The 19,013-nt window shown below is 43.8% G+C and overlaps 1 protein-coding gene across 1 annotated transcript in view; it reads right to left on the bottom strand.

The window, feature by feature from the left end:
* Positions 1 to 837: 837 nt before the first annotated feature.
* The window catches only part of fbxl17 (F-box and leucine-rich repeat protein 17), a gene marked incomplete at its 3' end in the record, with an annotated part of 145,591 nt that continues 127,415 nt past the window's right edge, over positions 838 to 19,013 (bottom strand). The window contains exon 9 of the mRNA XM_071538508.1: positions 838 to 919. Within this exon, the coding sequence (XP_071394609.1) occupies positions 838 to 919 (82 nt within the window). The remainder of the gene's footprint in view (positions 920 to 19,013) is intronic.

The following is a 19,013-nucleotide window of genomic DNA, read 5'->3' as shown; positions in this document are numbered from 1 at the left end:
TAAAGGGGTTTTTGTGCATCTACACACACACACACAAACACACACACACAAATGAAATTCAAACACACAAACAGGCACACAGGCTTACACACAAACAGATTCACATAATTCATGCACGTAACTGTGTCTGCAGCATTTTACTGTATAGTCAGCATAGCATTCCCGATGCTTCAGTGCAAAAGGTACACCAACTGTGTATTGTACTGTAGCTTATACATGACTCGAATATACGGCAAAGGATACGGCAGAATGAAATGAAGCAGAGGAGCAAGGCAGAGTAAACAAGTTCAAAGGGAGACGACACTAGAGGGAAATAAAGGCTGCCTGCCTGTACACTGGGGGAGAAATGCCATGTATGTCTACTGTCAGGCGATACAAATACATCCAATTCACAAATACAACCCAACACATAAAGAAACACAACCCTTGCACTAGCTGCCATCACATACATCTAAAACAATATTTCCACTGAGGTGACAATAATTCACTTCAGTAGAGTTTTCACTTTTTCAAACATATATGAATTCACAAACAGTCAACCAGCACAACCGTCTTCTTCCAGTAGCCATAGAGATGCCACTCACTTGCTTCAATTTTGAAATTTTCCACCCAAAAGTTAGACTTTCTAACTACGAGCATATGAACTACACTGATTAGACCCAGCTACCATTATTTTGTTCTGTGTCAAACTTTTCAATAATATTTTTACTGTTTGGAAATCTCAATAAAGGGGAGCCATAACATGAAATGACTTCTGAGTAATGGTAGTAACTGTGGGTTACCAGGGAAATTAATGTTGGAGGCTGACTGTAACAAAGGAACAGTGATTGAAAGTACCATACCGTGATCTGTGATTTTACAAGACACCAGATAGAGCTCCTTTAGACTTCTTCCCTCCTTGGCAATGATCTCCACACACCTGCAGAGAGAGAGAGAGAGAGCGCAAGAGAGAGAGATGGAGAGAGAGAGAGAGAGAGAGAGTGCAAGAGAGAGAGATAGAGAGAGAGAGAGAGAGAGAGAGAGAGAGAGAGAGAGAGCAGATGTTTAAAGTGTTACCTGAGGCCTTTGTGTATAATGCATTTCACTGTTTGGTTAAAGGCAATTTTGACCCATCTCAAAAACACTTATATGAATGCACACACACACACACACACACACACACACACACAGTCACTCACACTCACACTCACTCTCTCTCTCTCTCTCTCTCTCTCTCTCTCTCTCTCTCAAACACACACACTAACGCATGCGGGACTATTCCCCAGTAAAGGTTAAACAGTACAGCTGCAGGGTCATAACTGTTCAGATATTCTGCCTCTACTTCTCTTAACGCTTACACACATTAATAATTAAACACCTGATCTGATTAAAGAAGCCTGCACTAACGCAGCGGGAGAGAGTGTGTGTGCGTGTGTGTGTGTGTGCATATAGTAAGCTTGCTTACTTCAAAGAGGACAATCTGCATTCAGCCCAGCGCTTGGGCCCACAGGCCCAGAGAGAGAGAGAGAGAGAGAGAGAGAGAGAGAAAGAGAGAGAGAGAGTGTGTGTAGAGTGTGTATACACAAGGGAGGGCCAGGGGGGAGATCAGAGTATCTGTATCAAATGATTCCCTTTAAATGCCTCTAATGAGTGGAGTGTGTGCAACAACTAGATTTTGATCAACGCATTTGACCTATTAACCTTCAGGAAAAATTTTTTGATCTTAATGCTGGTGTTCTATTATGAATATTGTATGAGACACACACACAAATACACACACACACACACACACACACACACACGGCTCTCACGTGTATTAAAAGCGGATAAAAAAAACCCTGTGATGTTTAGCTGTCTTCTATCGTTGAGCTTTACTTATGTCAAGTGAAGACGGGAACAAGATTGCGGTGTTTGTTCTTGTGCTATCTAAGAATGTGCAGCGCGCTTCTGCACTTTCAGACAATATGATTGACAACAAAGCTTTATTCTGAAATGCATTGTTCATATCTCTGACTTATATCAACATAGGGTGTGCATGATGTGTGAGGACTTCTTCGGAGAATTTGGGGTTTTTCTTTTTCATGTTGTTTACGCCACATCCTCACAATGTAGTGAAAATAGAATGTAGATCTACAGGGAATTCAATACAGTGAAATTTCCTCACGCCTTGGAACAAATCAGGTTGTGTAGGCTCATGTTTGTTTTATCCCCATGCATTTCTCCAGGATTCGTTCAAGGTAACACACACGCATCCATGCACACCCACATGTACACATACACACACACGCGCACGCACAAGAATAAGAATATTTACGGATGTCACTCGATGTGTGACATGTCACACCGTAGGATCAGAGGAGGAAAAAAAAATGCCGGAGAGAGAAAGTTAAAATGTGTGTCATGTTTCTAAATTCCAATCCTTATTCCAGCGCTGAGTGAAGCCAAAGCCGTTAAAATTCGCACTAGCCCATCTGCTTTAGTTCACTGGGCCGCATCCTCATATTTCACCTTTTCTATTGCATTTTGGTCGCTGTGGTCCTGCAGGCCTCTCAGCACTATCTGTCTCTCCTTTCCCCTACTTTTCAATTCTCTCTCGCCATCTCTCCATGCATATTCCCCTCTTTCTGCCTGCCTCCCCCTCCATCCTGCCCTCCATCTCTTCTTCCACACAGCACTTGCTCTGCATCCCTCATACAAAAAAAATCATTCCAAATCATTAAAATTACTCCTTCCCTCTCTCTCTCTCTCTGGCCTACTCTAAAAAGTAAAAATAAGTGGGTTAAGGTCAACTCTAAGAAGAAGAGAGAGACCTGTTGCGGCTGGTCATTTCTGACGCAACCGTGTCCAGTGGGCAGCCTGAGATTAGATTCGGTTAAACCGGCAGGATCAGAATATCCCGCTGTGTGTCTCGGGGCTACAGCATTAGTGCTGCTAACGAATGAATGCGCTGGGAAGAGTCCGCGAGAAAAACAGATAAAAAGGATGGAGCGATGCAGGGATGCAGCGATGAAGGCCGAGGCGGGATGCATCCTCTGGGAGCTTGTTACACTGTGCCCAGGTCCCCAGGGTCGGAGCAAAAGCAATTAGAATCAACATCGAGGAACGAGGGAGGGAGGGGAGAGGGAGAGCGAGTACAGGAAGAAACAGAGGGAGTGGGAATGGCTATACAGTAGCTAGGGTGTAACAGAGAGAGGGGGCCACATCATGGGTGATCGATGGAGCTAAGAAGAACAGGGAGAAAAAAGAAGAGGGGATGAGTGAAGTGAAAAGAGAGGATAGGAGAGGAGTGAGGACAGAGCGGAGGAGACGAGGGGGGACAGAGCAGAGGTGAGGGATGTGATGGGTAAGGCATGGTTCGTGCCACATGAAAGGCCCCCCCCCCCCCCCCCCCCCCCCCCCCCCCCCCCCGCGCGTATCGAGAAGCAACAAGCACCCGCACCTCCGCCCCGCACGGCTCAGCTGACATGAATTAGTGATCTGCTCGCTTTCAATAATGTAGAGCGCCTGTGACAAAAAGGCCCGGTTGGACATGCTGCACATACTGAGCGTTTAGAGCGAGGGGGGATGCTACAGGAGCGCACGACAGGAAGGGAACATTAGGATGCAGAGCAGAGAGCAAGTCCGCGGTGTGGCAATCTGGTCGAGCTGGAGAAGCTGCTGCTGCTGCTGGAAACGGGAGGGGTGGATGGTGAAAGAGAGGAAGGATGGAGGATGAGGTGGAGCATAAGGAGACAGAGGAGAAGGATGAAGAGGAGAAAGAAGGATACAGAGGATGGTGAGGAACAGAGGGATGGAGATGGAGAAGATGAGGTGGTAGGAGAAAATGGGTGGAGGATGAGGAGAGGAGGATGTAGCTGCTGCTGATGTCAGTGATGGTAGAGGAGGATGATGAGGACGAGGAAGACAAAAAACACTGGGGAGAAGAGGAAGAGGTAGAAAGAGGAAAATTATGATAAAGTGTGAGAAGATGGGGTGGAGGAGAAAAAGGAAGAGGAGTGGAGACAAGGGATGAGGGGAGGAGGGGAGGAAGCAGGCAGTACAGGGTGATAACAAGGAAGGGTAAGTTGAGGGAGAGGATAATGAGGAAGATGAGAAGCAATGACAGAAAAATGAGCAAGAGGATGGAGTGGAAGAAGATGGGGAGTAGATGATGATGATGATGATGGGAGGATAAGGGAGACAGATAACGAGGATGTTGTCTCTGGTGCCCTGATGAAGAGGGAAGGAAGGAATGAGGAAGGTCTTCAGGATGTTATTGATGCATAAAACAGTCCAGCGAAGGCGTTTTGTTATAGTTATGTAGCTCGCCAATATACAGCTCAAGGCCACTTTTTCCAATAAAATGGCAATAAAACTGTTTCCATGACAACTACGGCACTGCATGTTTAAGCGATTATTGTAACCGGCAGGCAGGAGAGAGGAACAAGGGAGCGAGCCTCATCGAGGGTCAGTGTGTGTTTGGCTTGCTGTCACCGTGCTGTCAGCACAAACAGCTAGAGGTAAACAGTAAACCTGTCACTCCTCTTTCCATCTCATTCTTACAGTCACACACAAACAAAATCAAACTTTGGTCCTCGGCGCACCCAGTATTTCAGGGAATTTCGCTTTCTCACACACGCAAAATCGTACACACATGGAATCGCTGTCTATATAAAATTACTGAATGATGAACTTTAGCACCCTGAGCACTGCACCTTGAGGATCTTGCTTAGTCCTAAACCATCTTTAAATTTTTGCTATGGCCAGCCAACTGATGCTGTCTGCCGAACAGTCTAGCCTTGGTTCAACTGTAACAGTTAGTATTAATTAAGGAGTAGGGTCTGAATTTTATAAAAAAAAAAAAAAAAAAGAGTTGGTCTTTACTGATATAAAATGTTTTCTGGCTGAAATGGATGGACGCTTTGTTTAGTTAACATTATGTGGAGTATTCCCAAAATGAATTAATAATGTATTAATCTCTCCCAAACACCTTAAATAGGCAGGTGGAGCTATATATTTTCATATTATCATGAGAAAAACATTATTTATTTGTGTTGTTTATACTTAATTGTTTTTCTCTTGGAGTTTTTAGGAATGAAACTCAATCATGTTACTTTGAAACCATGGGAGCGACATAACAGCTAATTTATCTTGCTAATTAATGAAGCATTTTCCAGAGACTTTACATTTAAATGAGACCCAACAATATGACAAAGACAATCTTGTAGATTAAAGTGGAATGCATTTATTGAGGGGACCAAAACTCGAGTAATCGAGTAATTCCATTTCTATTTCCTGGAGTTAAAATTAGCTAATAAACCATATTTGCTAAACATCTGCTTGTATAGTTAGTACCATTAGCCAGCAATATTAGCTCATTGGATATTCTATCCGTTTTTAAACTACTGAGGCCTTGCTGATTTCATTTGTGTAAATCTCTGTACAGTAGATGGCTTTGGCAGTCAAAGAAAACTGGTCTCTGAAAAAGATGCAAATCATGCTGCTTTTGAAAAGCCCAGCTTATTTGTTATTCACATTGAGGAGCATCAATACAAAGTAGGTTTCTTTATAACTGTGAGGAGCTACAGTCAATCTTTTGAACTAGGAATGTTTTTCTACAAAATAAGGGAAATGGTAGAAGAGAATGAATGCATATCAGCAGTAGTTCAGTAAATCAAAAATGTCTGACAACAAGTATTAAAAACCAGAGAATACACTTTCAAGTCAAGGCCAAGGTAACAAGTTCAGCCTCACCTTCATCTTTACAGTGTGAAACTCTCTAGTGAGTCACCAACTCCTTGGCCAATCAGTGTACTGACAGCTATCAAAGCACTTCTCGAAAATGACTCTCTGTATGTCTACTGTATATGGCCACTTTGATAGCCTTGGCCAGCGTGTGAAAACACAAAGAAAGGAAAAATACAGAGGATTACCTCAGACTGGGACAGTCATCAACCAACAAAATAGTGCTTTTATCAGAGCTCTATACTTGTAGCTCCCCTCACAGGACCACTGGCCTTTGATTGTGTTTAGTGTGTGTTTAGTGTGTGTGTGTGTGTGTATGTGTGTGTGTGTTGCACCACCAGAGGTCAAGCCTCGACAAAGCCCAGTGATCAGTCCTTGATCCCAGCTCACTGTCTGATCAAACTCAATATCTCTGCTATAGGAGCCTTTTTCTGATGCTCATATATTACAGTTTCCATTAAATACTAATGGTAATTAGTAATTTATACAATTTACGTCAACTGAATAATTTCTATAGTTCTCTATTTATTCAGTCCTTTTTGACTGGCATCTGGTTAATAAAAAAATAAGTAAACGTGAAAAATTAATTAAAACTATACTGATTTTAGTATTACATCTGCTGCATCCATCCACTGAAAGTGATCCAGTTATAAATTCATCATCACATAATCTTTGTCCTTAAACATCTTGTTCCTTACCACAATGCATCAACGACTATTTCGCATTGGTCCAACACGTCACCACTGATGTGAAAACTTGTAAATTTCTGTCATAAAAAGGGATCCCTAGTAAATCCCCTGTCTGTGGGAACTGCAGCAGTGGAACATGGGGGGACTTCCAAACATACAAGTCCAGCCTCCTAATGGAAACATGTCTAGTCATGGATTTTACTGGCTATATACATGGCAGCAGCTCTACAGCAAGGCTCAACAAAGAGATGTAGGACAAGGAGAGAGGGAGAGAGAACCTTGTGTGTGTGTGTTGTGTGTGTGTGTGTGTGTGTGTGTGTGTGTGTGTGTGTGTGTGTGTGTGCGTGTGCGTGTGCATCTTAGTGTGTGTTGTTTGTGCTTGCGTGCCTGCCTCTGTCTGTCTGAGTGCGTGTGTGCGTTTCTCAGCAGTGGAGCTAATCTTCTTTTTTGCAGCACAGCCAGAGGTATCCAAGCAGACAGGCAGCAAGAGGAAGAATAGTAACAATACTTGAGAGAAACAGAGGTCCACATTTATCACAAAGACTGCAGACAGTCATCCAGCCAAAAGACATGTGTAGCGCTTCTCTTTAGCTAGCCAATCACAATGGAGCAGGAACAAAGACGGTGCTGAGAGAATGGCTGTAGGTAGGTACAGTAGCGCGGTGCCGACCAACATAAGGACTCGTCTCATCCCACCCCCCCCCCTCACACGGCCCGCAATTACACGGCTGTCTAGCCACACAAAAGGAGCAGGGAAATAGAAATGGATGATTTTCGAGAGAAGAGGGCGAAAAAGAAAGAAAGTAAGCATGAAATGTATAAAGAAAAGCGGTTGAAGGTCTAGGGAGAGGTTGAAAACATAAAAGGAGGAGGAGGAGGCAGCGGTGGTGACAGACGAGGCTTCAGGGTTCCACGGCTGTCTTTAGACTTAATGAAATGGAGGGGCGGAGCAGCGGAGAGGAGGAGAGCAGGGGAAGAGAGGGGTTTATACTTATGAGGAAAACGCTCTTGCAAAATGATTCTTGCTGTAAATTTTCTTTATACTGCCCGTAAATCCATACACGAGCCGAGAGGAGCGGAGGTTCAGCTTCCACAGGCGACGTGCAACAGTGAGTTTCTGGAATTCTCTAGACAAAAAAAAAAAACTTTAAGACTTTCTTTTCATTGGGCTAATATAAATGGATATAAAAATATCCAATACCCCAAAGGAGCCCTTCGATAAGCAACTATTCTCCATACTGAGGAAAGGCAACAATTTTCAAATGGAGTGATGCAGGTTTTATCGAAAGACAGTGAAAAGAGTTATGTTCATTGCTTTAGAAAATCTCTAAACCCCTGACAATACATGTGGCTGTGGAGTACTTTTCTGTTGTGCTAATGAAAGGTATGAGGTATAATTAAAATTGTGCCTTCAAACAAACATCAGTTCAGCTCGTTCAGTATTGGTGCTCATTTTCGTCCCTTCAGAAGAAGTCATTTGCTGCCAATCATTCTTGTACAATATGAAAAACAACTTCCACGGACTTGAAAATTGCCTTAGCTAGATAATCAATCACAGTAAACATGAAGCCTTAATTTGGTTTTGTCAAAGTTTCTGTTTAATCGTCATTTCATTTTGCCCATGATGAGTGTTTTCATATCAATGCGTGCATTACGTTACGCTCTGTTTACTGTCAATCACCTGACACCCACAGGAAGAAATGGAAGTGTCCGCCAGGAAATAATCCCACAAGAATGTGCCGCGTTAGAAAACCTTATTTTCACATCCATGTCTTTTTATTTAGGGGGTCTTTGTTAGCTGGGACAGCAGTTCATCGTAAACGAGGAAAATATGTATTAAAAACGAGAAGAAAATGAATGCTATGAAAAAAAAAAAAAAAAAAAAAAAAAACTAATTACATCCAGCATGCATTGCAAAAAGATTGGGGGAAATGTAAACAAGGTGTAGACAGTAGTAAATGGGCTATAACTCAAAATGACACTGGTATTCTCCCTTAATAAAGATGTTATTAAGAAAAACAACCAGACCAACCACAGAGAAAATCAGATAAACTAAAAAAAGACCTCTGAGAAACTCAAGAGAGAATAAAAAAAAAAAAAAAAGTCTCCATTCACTGGCTCCATAAATGAAGCCTTCACAGGGAGAGCTGAAATTCATATATCTCTTTTTACGTTAGAACATGTTATAATAAAATATTACTGATCCATTGGCCATGGCTACAACATACAGTATCTATCCCTATCTGGATAGTGGGTGTGTGTCTGCATATGTGTGTGTGCATGCGTGTGCATGTGTGTATATGTGTACCTTCCAGCCGTCTGAAACAGGGTCTGCTGCAGCAATTAGGGCCTGGATGATTTCCCAGGCTAGCCTGCAGTACCCACCGCTCAAATGAGAATCACATTCCTATTGTGTTCCACCACCGTTAATCATGTTTTCAAACGGCTCTGCTAAACGGCAGGCCATTCCAGCGGCTTGTCATCGGCCCGCTCAAAAATGTGCCGATGGGGTCATAACTGGAGCCATAAATGCCCATCATCCTCAGCTTTCCTGTCCAACCTGCACTTTTTGTTTGTCTGGGAAAGAAGAGGCTAACGGAAAGCAGAACCACTGAGAACCCGTATGAGTGCCGCTGTCTCATCTCATCCTCAGTGAAGGTTGAGCTCTCCTGCTGGAAGCACACAGTGATTGCAGGGTAAAATCCCTCTAGCATTCCACTGAGTTGCAACAGCTCCAATTTGGGGAAACAGCAAGAGTCCTGTTGTGAGCCAATGGTCATTTAACAGCTCTGGTGGTATACCTTAATAATAAACAAGAACTTATGGATATAAATGGACCTGTAAACTCGTGGCTTTATTAAGTACAATATCAGAAAACAACTTCACCATTTACAAAAACGAGTGTCAGTCACAAAACAGTCAATTTGTCCATCAAAAAACAGAGGGAAAAGCCAACAAAGCACTTTGCGAGGTTAAGTGGCAGTTATTCACTTGAAGCTCATCCAAATGGACAGCCCGTTGCCTTGCCAACGCTGACAGGCCTTCGTGATGCACATGCAAAAACAGCATTCTGAGGCAGCTTCTCGGTTGCCAGCGGAAACCAAACTGGCTTGACGTCGCTCGCACAACATGGATCTCTGATAACTCTTCACTCTCCCTCTCGGGTTCTCTCTCCCCAAACCCTCTCCGGTCCCGTGTAAGCCGTTTCCCGGAGGACATGCAGGCCAGATACTCGTCTGTAAATGAACAGTGGGGTTCTGTGAAGCGACGCCATGCCCCTATCCGCCTCCGCTGTCAGCCCGCTGCAGCCATAACACAACAACATAACTCAGGAGAAGATGAGCACTGCCCCGTGGCAGATGGTGATAAGACTTACAGCCTCTGGCCTGAGTTGACACAGCAGTGTGTGTGTGTGTGTCCATGTCCGTGTGTGTGTGTGTGTGTGTGTCTGTGTGTGTGTGTGCAAAAAAAAAAACTTAGTGGATCTGCCCATGTGAGACGGACAGTTAGTCTAGAGATGGTTGCCCATGATAGATGGTCACTGTAGGGAATAAAGCACCACAGAGTTTTATATGTCTGCTTTCTTTCTGCCTCTCTTGTGTCTGAAAGTTGCAGTCAGGCGGGCCAAGATAATAATTCTGTGTATAACTCCTAAACTGTGAAGCTATATATATACATTTGATTAGGGCGTCCACTATCTGAACTAGTCTGAGCTACTGTTGACGTATGTTGCAGGACACAAACACTTTTCAAATCGTTTTCCAAGCAAAAAAAACCCCTAAGTATTCAACTAAGCCGGGATTTTTAAAAGTCCATAATGTGACACATTGTAAAATTTCAGAGAGATTAAAATACAGAAGCTGAAAATTTGTCCTGACCAATTCTAATTTTGTTTGAAGCTCTTTGCTGTGTATGCTATAGCATTGCCATTAGCCTTTTACAAGTCACTCTAATGACACGTCATATGGACTGGGGAAAAAATGTAGACTATAAGGTTTGTAGACTAAAAAACAGAGTGAATATTGCTGTCCTAAGAAAAAACATTTTGAAAATAAGGCCTTCCACATCGGTTTCACTGTGGGAGGAAAAATAAAAAACATCACTATTTTTCTGAGGTCTTGCCTAAAACTGTACTATAGGGGATCACTATGATTAAATGTCATTTCTCCAGACCAGATAATATAACCAATAACTATCAGCTAATAACAGAATCGTGGTTCAGGCAGTAAAGAAAGCAGCCGGTCTGACTGTGATAAATTGTGGAGAGCATGCCCCTCAGGGCTGAATATCGTAACTCTTCTGCTCTGTGTCCACATGCAGGGAGAGGTGAACTATCACGATGTTTACCAATAGGCCTGACACAGTAGCACACAGTAACACACAGTGCACACCCTCCGCCCACTCATCCGTGGCTAATTGCTCCACACTTTGATTACCACCATCTATTTTAATGAGAGCTTACCAGCGCATTCTCTCTTGCTCGCTTTCTCTGTCAAACACACGCCCAAATACAGTACACACATGCACAAGCTCAAACACACACACACACACACACACACACACATTAGAGCAGAGAACAATACTGTGCATGTTCGTCTCGGTGGCAGGAAATTGGAGGGTGTTCATTAGACTAATGGATATGAAGAGGAAGGGAGAAGGGGGGAGGGAGGGAAGGAGGGAGGGCGATCGAAATATACCACAACAAATTCTGTAGGATGGCCCAACAAGTCATATTGCAGGGTGTAATTTCCCTGGTACTATGATAAAGTGGGGGATACTTCAATTACACAGGCTGGCTTTAATTACACTGAATTTGCCTTGTACGTCGGCACCCGTTGAGAACGAATGAGCTGATGGGTTCTGTGTGCTACAGGCCCTCGCTACCACTGCAGCCCAGACAGATGGATTCGGCTTCATTAAAATCACTGGTTCACCAGCACACACACCAGGACTGCGCTCCTGATCAATGGACTCACGCTGATCAAAAGGACTCAGGGAGAGCAGAGGCAGTAGATGTAGAACTGGAAAGAGTCACTGATCGAATGCTGAAAACGTGTGCTTTCCTGCGCAGCTTCATCCCCTTTTTCCACTCTTCGCCATTTTCCTTTATTTTCCTTTGCACTCACTTGGAAAAAAAAGAACCAGAATGTTGTACTTTCTGTCACTGGGGCTGTACCTTTTTCTCAAAAGGTACAATGTTTTACGTTTTCCACTGAGAGTGAAATGATGACTACTTCTGACATGAGTAGGCTACATTAGGACAGCCCTTGGCTAACAGTGTATTTCACAGAAAAACACGTTGACAGAAGGCACAGAAAGGGAGAGAGAGAGAGAAAGGGGCTGAGAGAACACGAAAAAAGGGGAAGAGGAAAGAGAAGGGGTTTGATAGGAAAGAGGGTGCATTAGACGAGAAAGGATAGAGCGAGAGACAACCTCAGTACGACCACAACTATGCCAGATCACAGCGTCACACTCTGTCTCATCATTTTACGAGACGTTAGGTCTTCCATGAAACTAGTTCAACATGTCTACTCCAACCATCATCAATACCACACATACACACACACACACACACACAGCACTTATGTTGGAAAACGTTGTTCCAGGAAAACAGAGCTCCAAATAATACCAGAATGAGGTCACGGCACTGCGCCAGTGAGTCAACTTGAAAATGTGTGTAGCTTAGAGGCCTGAATTTGAAGTCTTTGTCTGTCTTTGAGGGTTTTTCTTCCAACCTCAATCAAAATTTTCTTCCATCTGTAAAGATTGACTGGACCTGGAGCTGATCCTCACTCTAACACCAATGACTCTTGACTCTTGACCTCTGACCAGGTGTCTACACCCTACACAAAGACATGTATGTTAGGGTTAATACTCCTGTCAGTGCCCCTGACCAAGGCACTGGCAAAAGAACTGGAGTTGGTCCCCAGGCGCTGTACTGCGGCTGCCCACTGCTCCTAGTGTGTGTATAGGATGGGTCAAATGCAGAGGACGAATTTCCCCAAGGGGATAATAAAGTATACAAAATACAAAAAAAAAAACAGGCAGGTGGCTATGACCCCTGCCTGTTTACAGTTAGGGTCACTGTCTCCATAGCAACACCTGCAAGAGTAGTGTTATTACACTGTTTTGCTTTATCAGCAACCAAAAATAGAGAGCTTTAAGAATTCAGTAAACAGGCAACTTCTGAGAAGCCATTATTACAGAAAACGGAAAGATGGATTGAGCATTTCTGTAAAATGGAACCAAACAGTATATAGTGCTGCTACAGCGACCATGATTAATGCTAATAGTCCGAGCCAATGTCTTTTGCTAGCCAACATCACCTCCACCTACTGGATATCATCACTGTATACTCTCGTTTGATTTACAGCACTAAATGCTGTCCTATTCCCTTGGTGGTGTTATCATAATATTACAGCATCACACCTCGCAAGGCATTACCAATAAAACACACACTGCAAATAAAACCCATACGTACAAAATAGAGACCTGGAAAAGGAGGGGGGAGCATAGCCTATATAACCTAGCTGCTAATCCAATTGTTCCCGCTGTGGGGAAAGCAGAAAAAAAGAGAGAGGGGTCCTAATGAGAAACTGGTGGCTAAATAAGCATGATGGTAATAACAGTGGGAGCGCCTCTCAGAGCAAGCGTTTGACTCCGGTGACACGGAGCCATTAGGTATTCACGAAAACAGATGTCGCCTGGCTCGCCAGCTCATTGGCCCAAGCGCTCCTTCGAAAAAGCCAATGTGCCAAAATCCTAAATGAATTTCCCAAAGGAGCACACCGTTTGATCCCGTGCCAAGAAAGAGGGATGAGATTTTTATGCTATAGGAGAGGGAAGAGGCTGCAGGGGAAGGATGAGAAGAAGGGGGATGAAGGGAGAACGAGCAGGGGAAAGGAAGAGGGAGAAAGAGTGTGGTTTATCCCACTTCAAGTGGCTGTCTTCTCTACTTCACAACGCCCCTTCATCACTAAACCCCATCCCTTTCTCCTCATGTCCAAAGATGCCATCTTTAGCATGGAGTGAAAAAACAGAATCCTATTAGCTTGATAGCAAAGTGAATTTGTTGAAGCAGTCTAAACTAGGCGACGCTCCAGTGGCTTATCACTGGCTAAGCAGACAGGGCTTAGGCCAATGGAGGACAGAGGAGAATGGAGGGGGGAGTGTAGGTGCTTTAAGTTAAATGACTTAAAGACGTTTTCAAACACTATCTCCTCTGCTTTAAAGAGAGTAGAGAGCACTTGGCCAAGTTCATCGCTCTCTCTTTCACTTCTCTCTTTTTTTCTGTGTCCAGCTTTGTCTATGTAAAGGTGTGAATGTCAATGAGCAACGCATTCGCCTGAAAACATGAGGAGGTGATAATAACGGAGTCCAAGTGGTTAGGGAACCAGATGTATTGCTTTTGTTCTTTCCTTTACACTGCTATCGATATTGCAGTCATCATCCTTACAAAGATCTTCTATTTAGTGAGATGGCGAATAGACCAGGGACGGCGGTTAGAGGGATGGGTGGATAGATGGAGGGAGGAAGAGAAAGAGAGGGAAAGAACAGAGTTTAATAGACAGTGTTGGTGATGGATGTGATTATAGCCTCTCATACCGGCCATCCATTCTCTATAGATTCCAGATGATAATAGTCCTTGGATTCTCTCTCTCTCTCTCTCTTCCTCTCCCTCACTCCCTCTCTCTCTCTCTCTCTTTTTTTTTCTCTCATCTTATGCTTTTGTCTTCCTTATCCGATCATCCCGTCCTTTCATTTCCCTCTCTCTTTCGTCATCCCAGCGCCTCTCTATACAGTTTATTACAGTAACCACATTTTTGTAAGAAAAAAATGCCCCCCCCCCCAGTGAGTGGCATGTGTTTGCCTCAAAACACATTAGCAGTGTAGGGTAAAATGTGACGACAAATGACAGGAGACTAACTGTAGGGATCCTGCTGGTCACTCAGCCAGCCAGCAGAACCACTGGAGTGCGTCCTGCCACAACACAGAGGCTCACAGTGAAACCAAGCCTCCAACTCCATACGATATCTGCCTTAATCTTAGTCAAGCTCCGCTCATTACACACTCAGCATGGGCCGGAGACAGGCAACACAGGGAGCTATGTGGCTGGGATTTGTACACCAACTGTGTGTGAGCTTGCGTGTGTGTGTGTGTGTGTGTGAGCGAGTGTGTGTGTATATATACGGTATCACTACCACTGCAAAACGATGCCACAGTAAAAGGGTGTGTAATACAGCATGGCGCGTAGATCAAGTAGATTTACAGTCTGTGTCATCCCCTCCCATAAGAGACAAAACCATAGAGAATGCTAATTTCAACCGTCATAAACAACCATAATGAGAATCCAACTGACATGCATGTGTGTGTGTGTGCACGTCTGCGTGGGTATCAGTATATTGTGACACGTGGAGTGTGCGTACATTAAGTGTGTACGCTTATGTATGTGGGTGTGCAAGTGTGCGCCTGTGTGTTTCAGTCTACTGTGTCAATCCATATGTGTATGTGTGTGTGAGTGTGTGTGTCTAAATACAGGTGTGTATGTGCACGCGCAAGCGTCTCCCTTTACCTCATTACCCCTGGAACAACATGAGCGTGCCTCGTGCATCGCCAGCGTCATGCGAGGTGATGTCATCCGGAGTAAATTCAGACAGGCCTAATTGTGCGGGGCGATAATGCACCCATATAAAGACCAACATATTTCAGCCCTCAATAATGCAGTCTGTGCTCCAACAACTTTTCACCACCCGCCAGTATCCAGCTTACATTCAAGGACGGACAGAGAAAGGGCTCTGCCAAAAGCTGGAGGGCTGATCTGAACAACAGAAGCAAAAATCTGAATTAAAAAAGAAGCTTTGTGCACAAAGACACACACACATGTATGCAAGCATACACACACACAAAAGCACTTCCTTGTGCACGTAATTATATTCACTTGCACACTTAAATAACCTTGTACACACACCAACACACACACCCACACACACACTCTCTCTACCCAAAGCAGCAGACTGGAGGGTTGGAATAGTCTGGCTCTCAGTCTGCCAGTTCAGTTTTATGTCTCGGCTTTGGTACAAATCCACACAGCATGGGAGCTCACTCTCGCCACCTGAGGTGTGTATGTGTCTGTGTGTGTGAGTGTGTGTGTGTGTGTGTGTGTGTGTGCGTGCGTGCGTGCATGTGTGCGTGCGTGCGTGTGTGAGTGTGTGTGTGTGTGCGTGTGTGTCCAATCCACCACCTGTTTGTAAGTGTAGAAAGCCAAAATCTATCCACTTTTAGAGGGCGCAATTGGATGCCTCTCTGTGTGAGTCTACACTTGAGCACGAGTGTTCGCATGTGTATGTGTGTGTGTGTGTGTGTGTATGTCCAAGCCTGTGTGTAGGTGCACACATGTGTCCTGCATGCAAGTGTGTGTGTGCGCAGAATGTGTGTGTCTGAGCGATCCATTCTGTTTTCCACATGAAGCTGTTCCTCATTAATCAATGTATGTAGGGACAGCTCAGAGCTGAGGCTCTCTTTCACTCCCTCACATTAAGACTTCACTGGGCTCCTTTCCTCCTCCAGCTCACATAACCCACCTTCTGGCCGGATCAGGTCATACACAGTAACAAGGGAACGACGAGGAGACTCACCGGCCTGGGCCAAACAGATATATGGGAGTGCTGACGTGATTAGCCAATATTTTAACCTAAATTTCTGCCGAATATGGGGATCAGTGCATATTCACTGGTATCACAAGTGTTCATAGATTATGATAAATTCATAATCCATGCATTGTTTGTGGTGTGTATATATACACTACCAGTCAAAAGTTTGAACAAATGCATTTTATTTTTACTATTTTTCACATTTTACAATAATAGTAAAGACATCAAAACTATGAAATAACACAAATGGAATTATGCAGTGACCAAAAAAGAGTTCAAAACTATCTTATATTTTAGATTATTTAAAGTAGCCGCCCTTTGCCTTGATAGAAAGGCTTTGGAAAGAAATTCATACATAGGATTTTCACTATTTATATTTGCCTAAAAAACTCATTTCAACCATTTAAGCATAAGCCTTAGATCAAAATGGCTTTAAGATAATGAAGAACATAGTGCATTCAATCAGGTGTGTCCAAACTTTTGACCTGTACCTTAACGGTATTGTTTTTATCATCGGTCAACAGATTATCCGGCCATTACATTTTTTCTTTGTAAGCAAAATTTTAATTAACGACATAATGTCTGAATTGTTAGAAGTAATCATCCAATTTTGCTGCCCAAATTAATACTGCCATTGTATCCAAAAAATTATGTATTATTGGCTTCTAATAACATTTCACAATCTTAACAGGGTTGAGGTAGGCTGTGAAGGGTGTAACAGAGACAGATGGTCAGAAATAACAAAAATCGAAAAGAAAGTTGAAAAAAAAAAAATTATGCAGCGGGGTGACACCTTTGACAGCCATGGGCCAATCTGTTCGACCGCGTGTCCTATAAGCTAAACTTTTCTCATTTCTTATGAAACCCACAGAGAAAACATGACAAATACAGCAGAACAAATTTTATCTCAACTGACGTGCCGACAACAAAGAAATAAACACAGGCTGACGGCCAATCAGATCGCCCATCTGCTGGTCTGCCTCGCAGCGGTTGGAGCATTGGACGAATGGTGAAGGAATACATTTCGGCGAGGGACACACCCCAGAGATAGGGAGTGGGGGGAACTGGGGGTTGAGGTAGAGAGAGAATAAAACTAAGACAGGGGAATAGAGAGAGAGAGTGGAGTGGGCAGCCACATGGCAACTTTGGGCTATTTGATTGGTGGAGGCAGGCAGTCAGCCAGGCAGGGAAGACCAGGAAATGTAATTCAGGGAGGCTGTCTGGATATGACATCTCAGGGAGCTATTCAATCTGCAGCCAAACCCTCAAGTGGCGCCTCGCCTGGCATGGTGGCAGGGAGGTTACAACTGTGAGCTCACTGCCTGTCAACCCCACTACACCCTCTGCAGAGAGAAAGATATGACAGAGGGAGAGGAGAGAGAAGAGGAGAGGAGAGGAGAGGAGGGGAGAGGAGAGGAGAGGAGAGGAGAGGAGAGGAGAGGAGAGGAGAGGAGAGGAGAGGAGAGGAGAGGAGAGGAGGCTAAAAAAAAACGAGAGAGGGAGAAAAATTAAAGGGCAACAAAAATGACAGAATGAAAATATATATACTGACACTGAAGCTAAAAAAAGGTGTGGCCAAGAATAAGCAAGATTTAAATGGAGTCGGCGAATGCCTGAAAGGAAAAGGCGGAGGGAATGCTGAGAGACTGAGGCACAATGGGGCTCGGCTGAAGGAGAGAATGAATGGAAGAAAGACCGAGGAAGGAAAGGCGGAGCGAGTGAGAAAATGATCCAGGCGCCGGCTGCGATTCTTCTCCGTCAAGCATGGCTCATAGAGAGCAGTGATAATTGACAGCAGTGGTTGACGTCCTTCCCCGGGCCGCTCTATTCATTACAAAAGCAAAATAATCTACCTCACCCACTTCACCAGGACTTAAGAAGCACATTAGACACCAGTACTGTGTGTGTTTGTGTGTGTGTGAGAAGTGGATCTAATGTAGAATGTCTAGGGTGAGGTGAAAGGTTATACTCTACTATTAGGATTGGAGTGGAGGGCCTAATGTGCAAGGCCATGTGCTTTGGGTTGAACCTACTGAAAGATTGATACAAATAGGCCACTTGAAAAAAAGTATGGTGATTTAACTAAAATTACATAAATAATATTTGATTCCTTTTTTGAAATTTCAAACTAGATTTTGCTGCACAAGTCTCATAGAAAGAAAGCCATTCAGCCTACTTAAATACAGTTTCCCATAGACAATTTTAATTTGTTGTACAGCGTCAATGTTCGGACCTCACAATGGGGTCAACCCCTGGTTTTAAAGGTAAAGCTGATAATTTTCTGATTTTTGTCTGAAGTGCATCATTCGCCATTGTATTCTCAATAAGAGAGAACTGATATGAACATTTCCTAAAGGTAGCTAGAGCATCAGTAGGAGACACTAACTCATCTGTCACTGATTGACTGTCTCTTACGTCAATACTGTATACACACACACACACACACACACACATCTCTCCACCATATAGCAGCGACGTTCATCCTAGCCTGCTCTTGCATGGAGCTTGATAAAAACACAACTGGATCAGAGAGGAATGACATCATGGGGGGAAATTAGTGAACGTCTATGGGAGCTAACAGTTCGGATACTGCCACTCGGTTCCATTCCCTGCCATTCACATCCATTTTGGTCTCCCTGCTGTCTTTCCCGCTGGTTTCTGGGTCTGATGGCGGTTCCTGAAGAATCTTATCAGTGAAGTTATGACTTCACTGTCTAGTCCTTGCCAGTCAGCATTCAGCCTCCGGGATAGGAGATGACAGCTCACTATTGGATACAGCTCCAAAGATCCTTTATCGAGCCCATTCATTCATACTTGCATGCAGATAGAGAAATTCACAGACGCACAGAGACACCCACACACACAGAATCAGACACACACACACACACACACACACACACACACACACACACACAAAAACCCGTCTACCATTTCATCCCAAAGAGACTGTACACATTCAAACAAACAGAGG

The sequence above is a fragment of the Centroberyx affinis genome, unplaced genomic scaffold, assembly GCF_046629955.1.
Source record: "Centroberyx affinis isolate AG114_WGS23_722 - 3 ecotype Tasmania unplaced genomic scaffold, CSIRO-AGI_Caff_v1 ptg003282l_1, whole genome shotgun sequence".
Classification (NCBI taxonomy): Eukaryota; Metazoa; Chordata; class Actinopteri; order Beryciformes; family Berycidae; genus Centroberyx; species Centroberyx affinis.
This window is presented reverse-complemented; position numbering and strand designations above follow the sequence as displayed.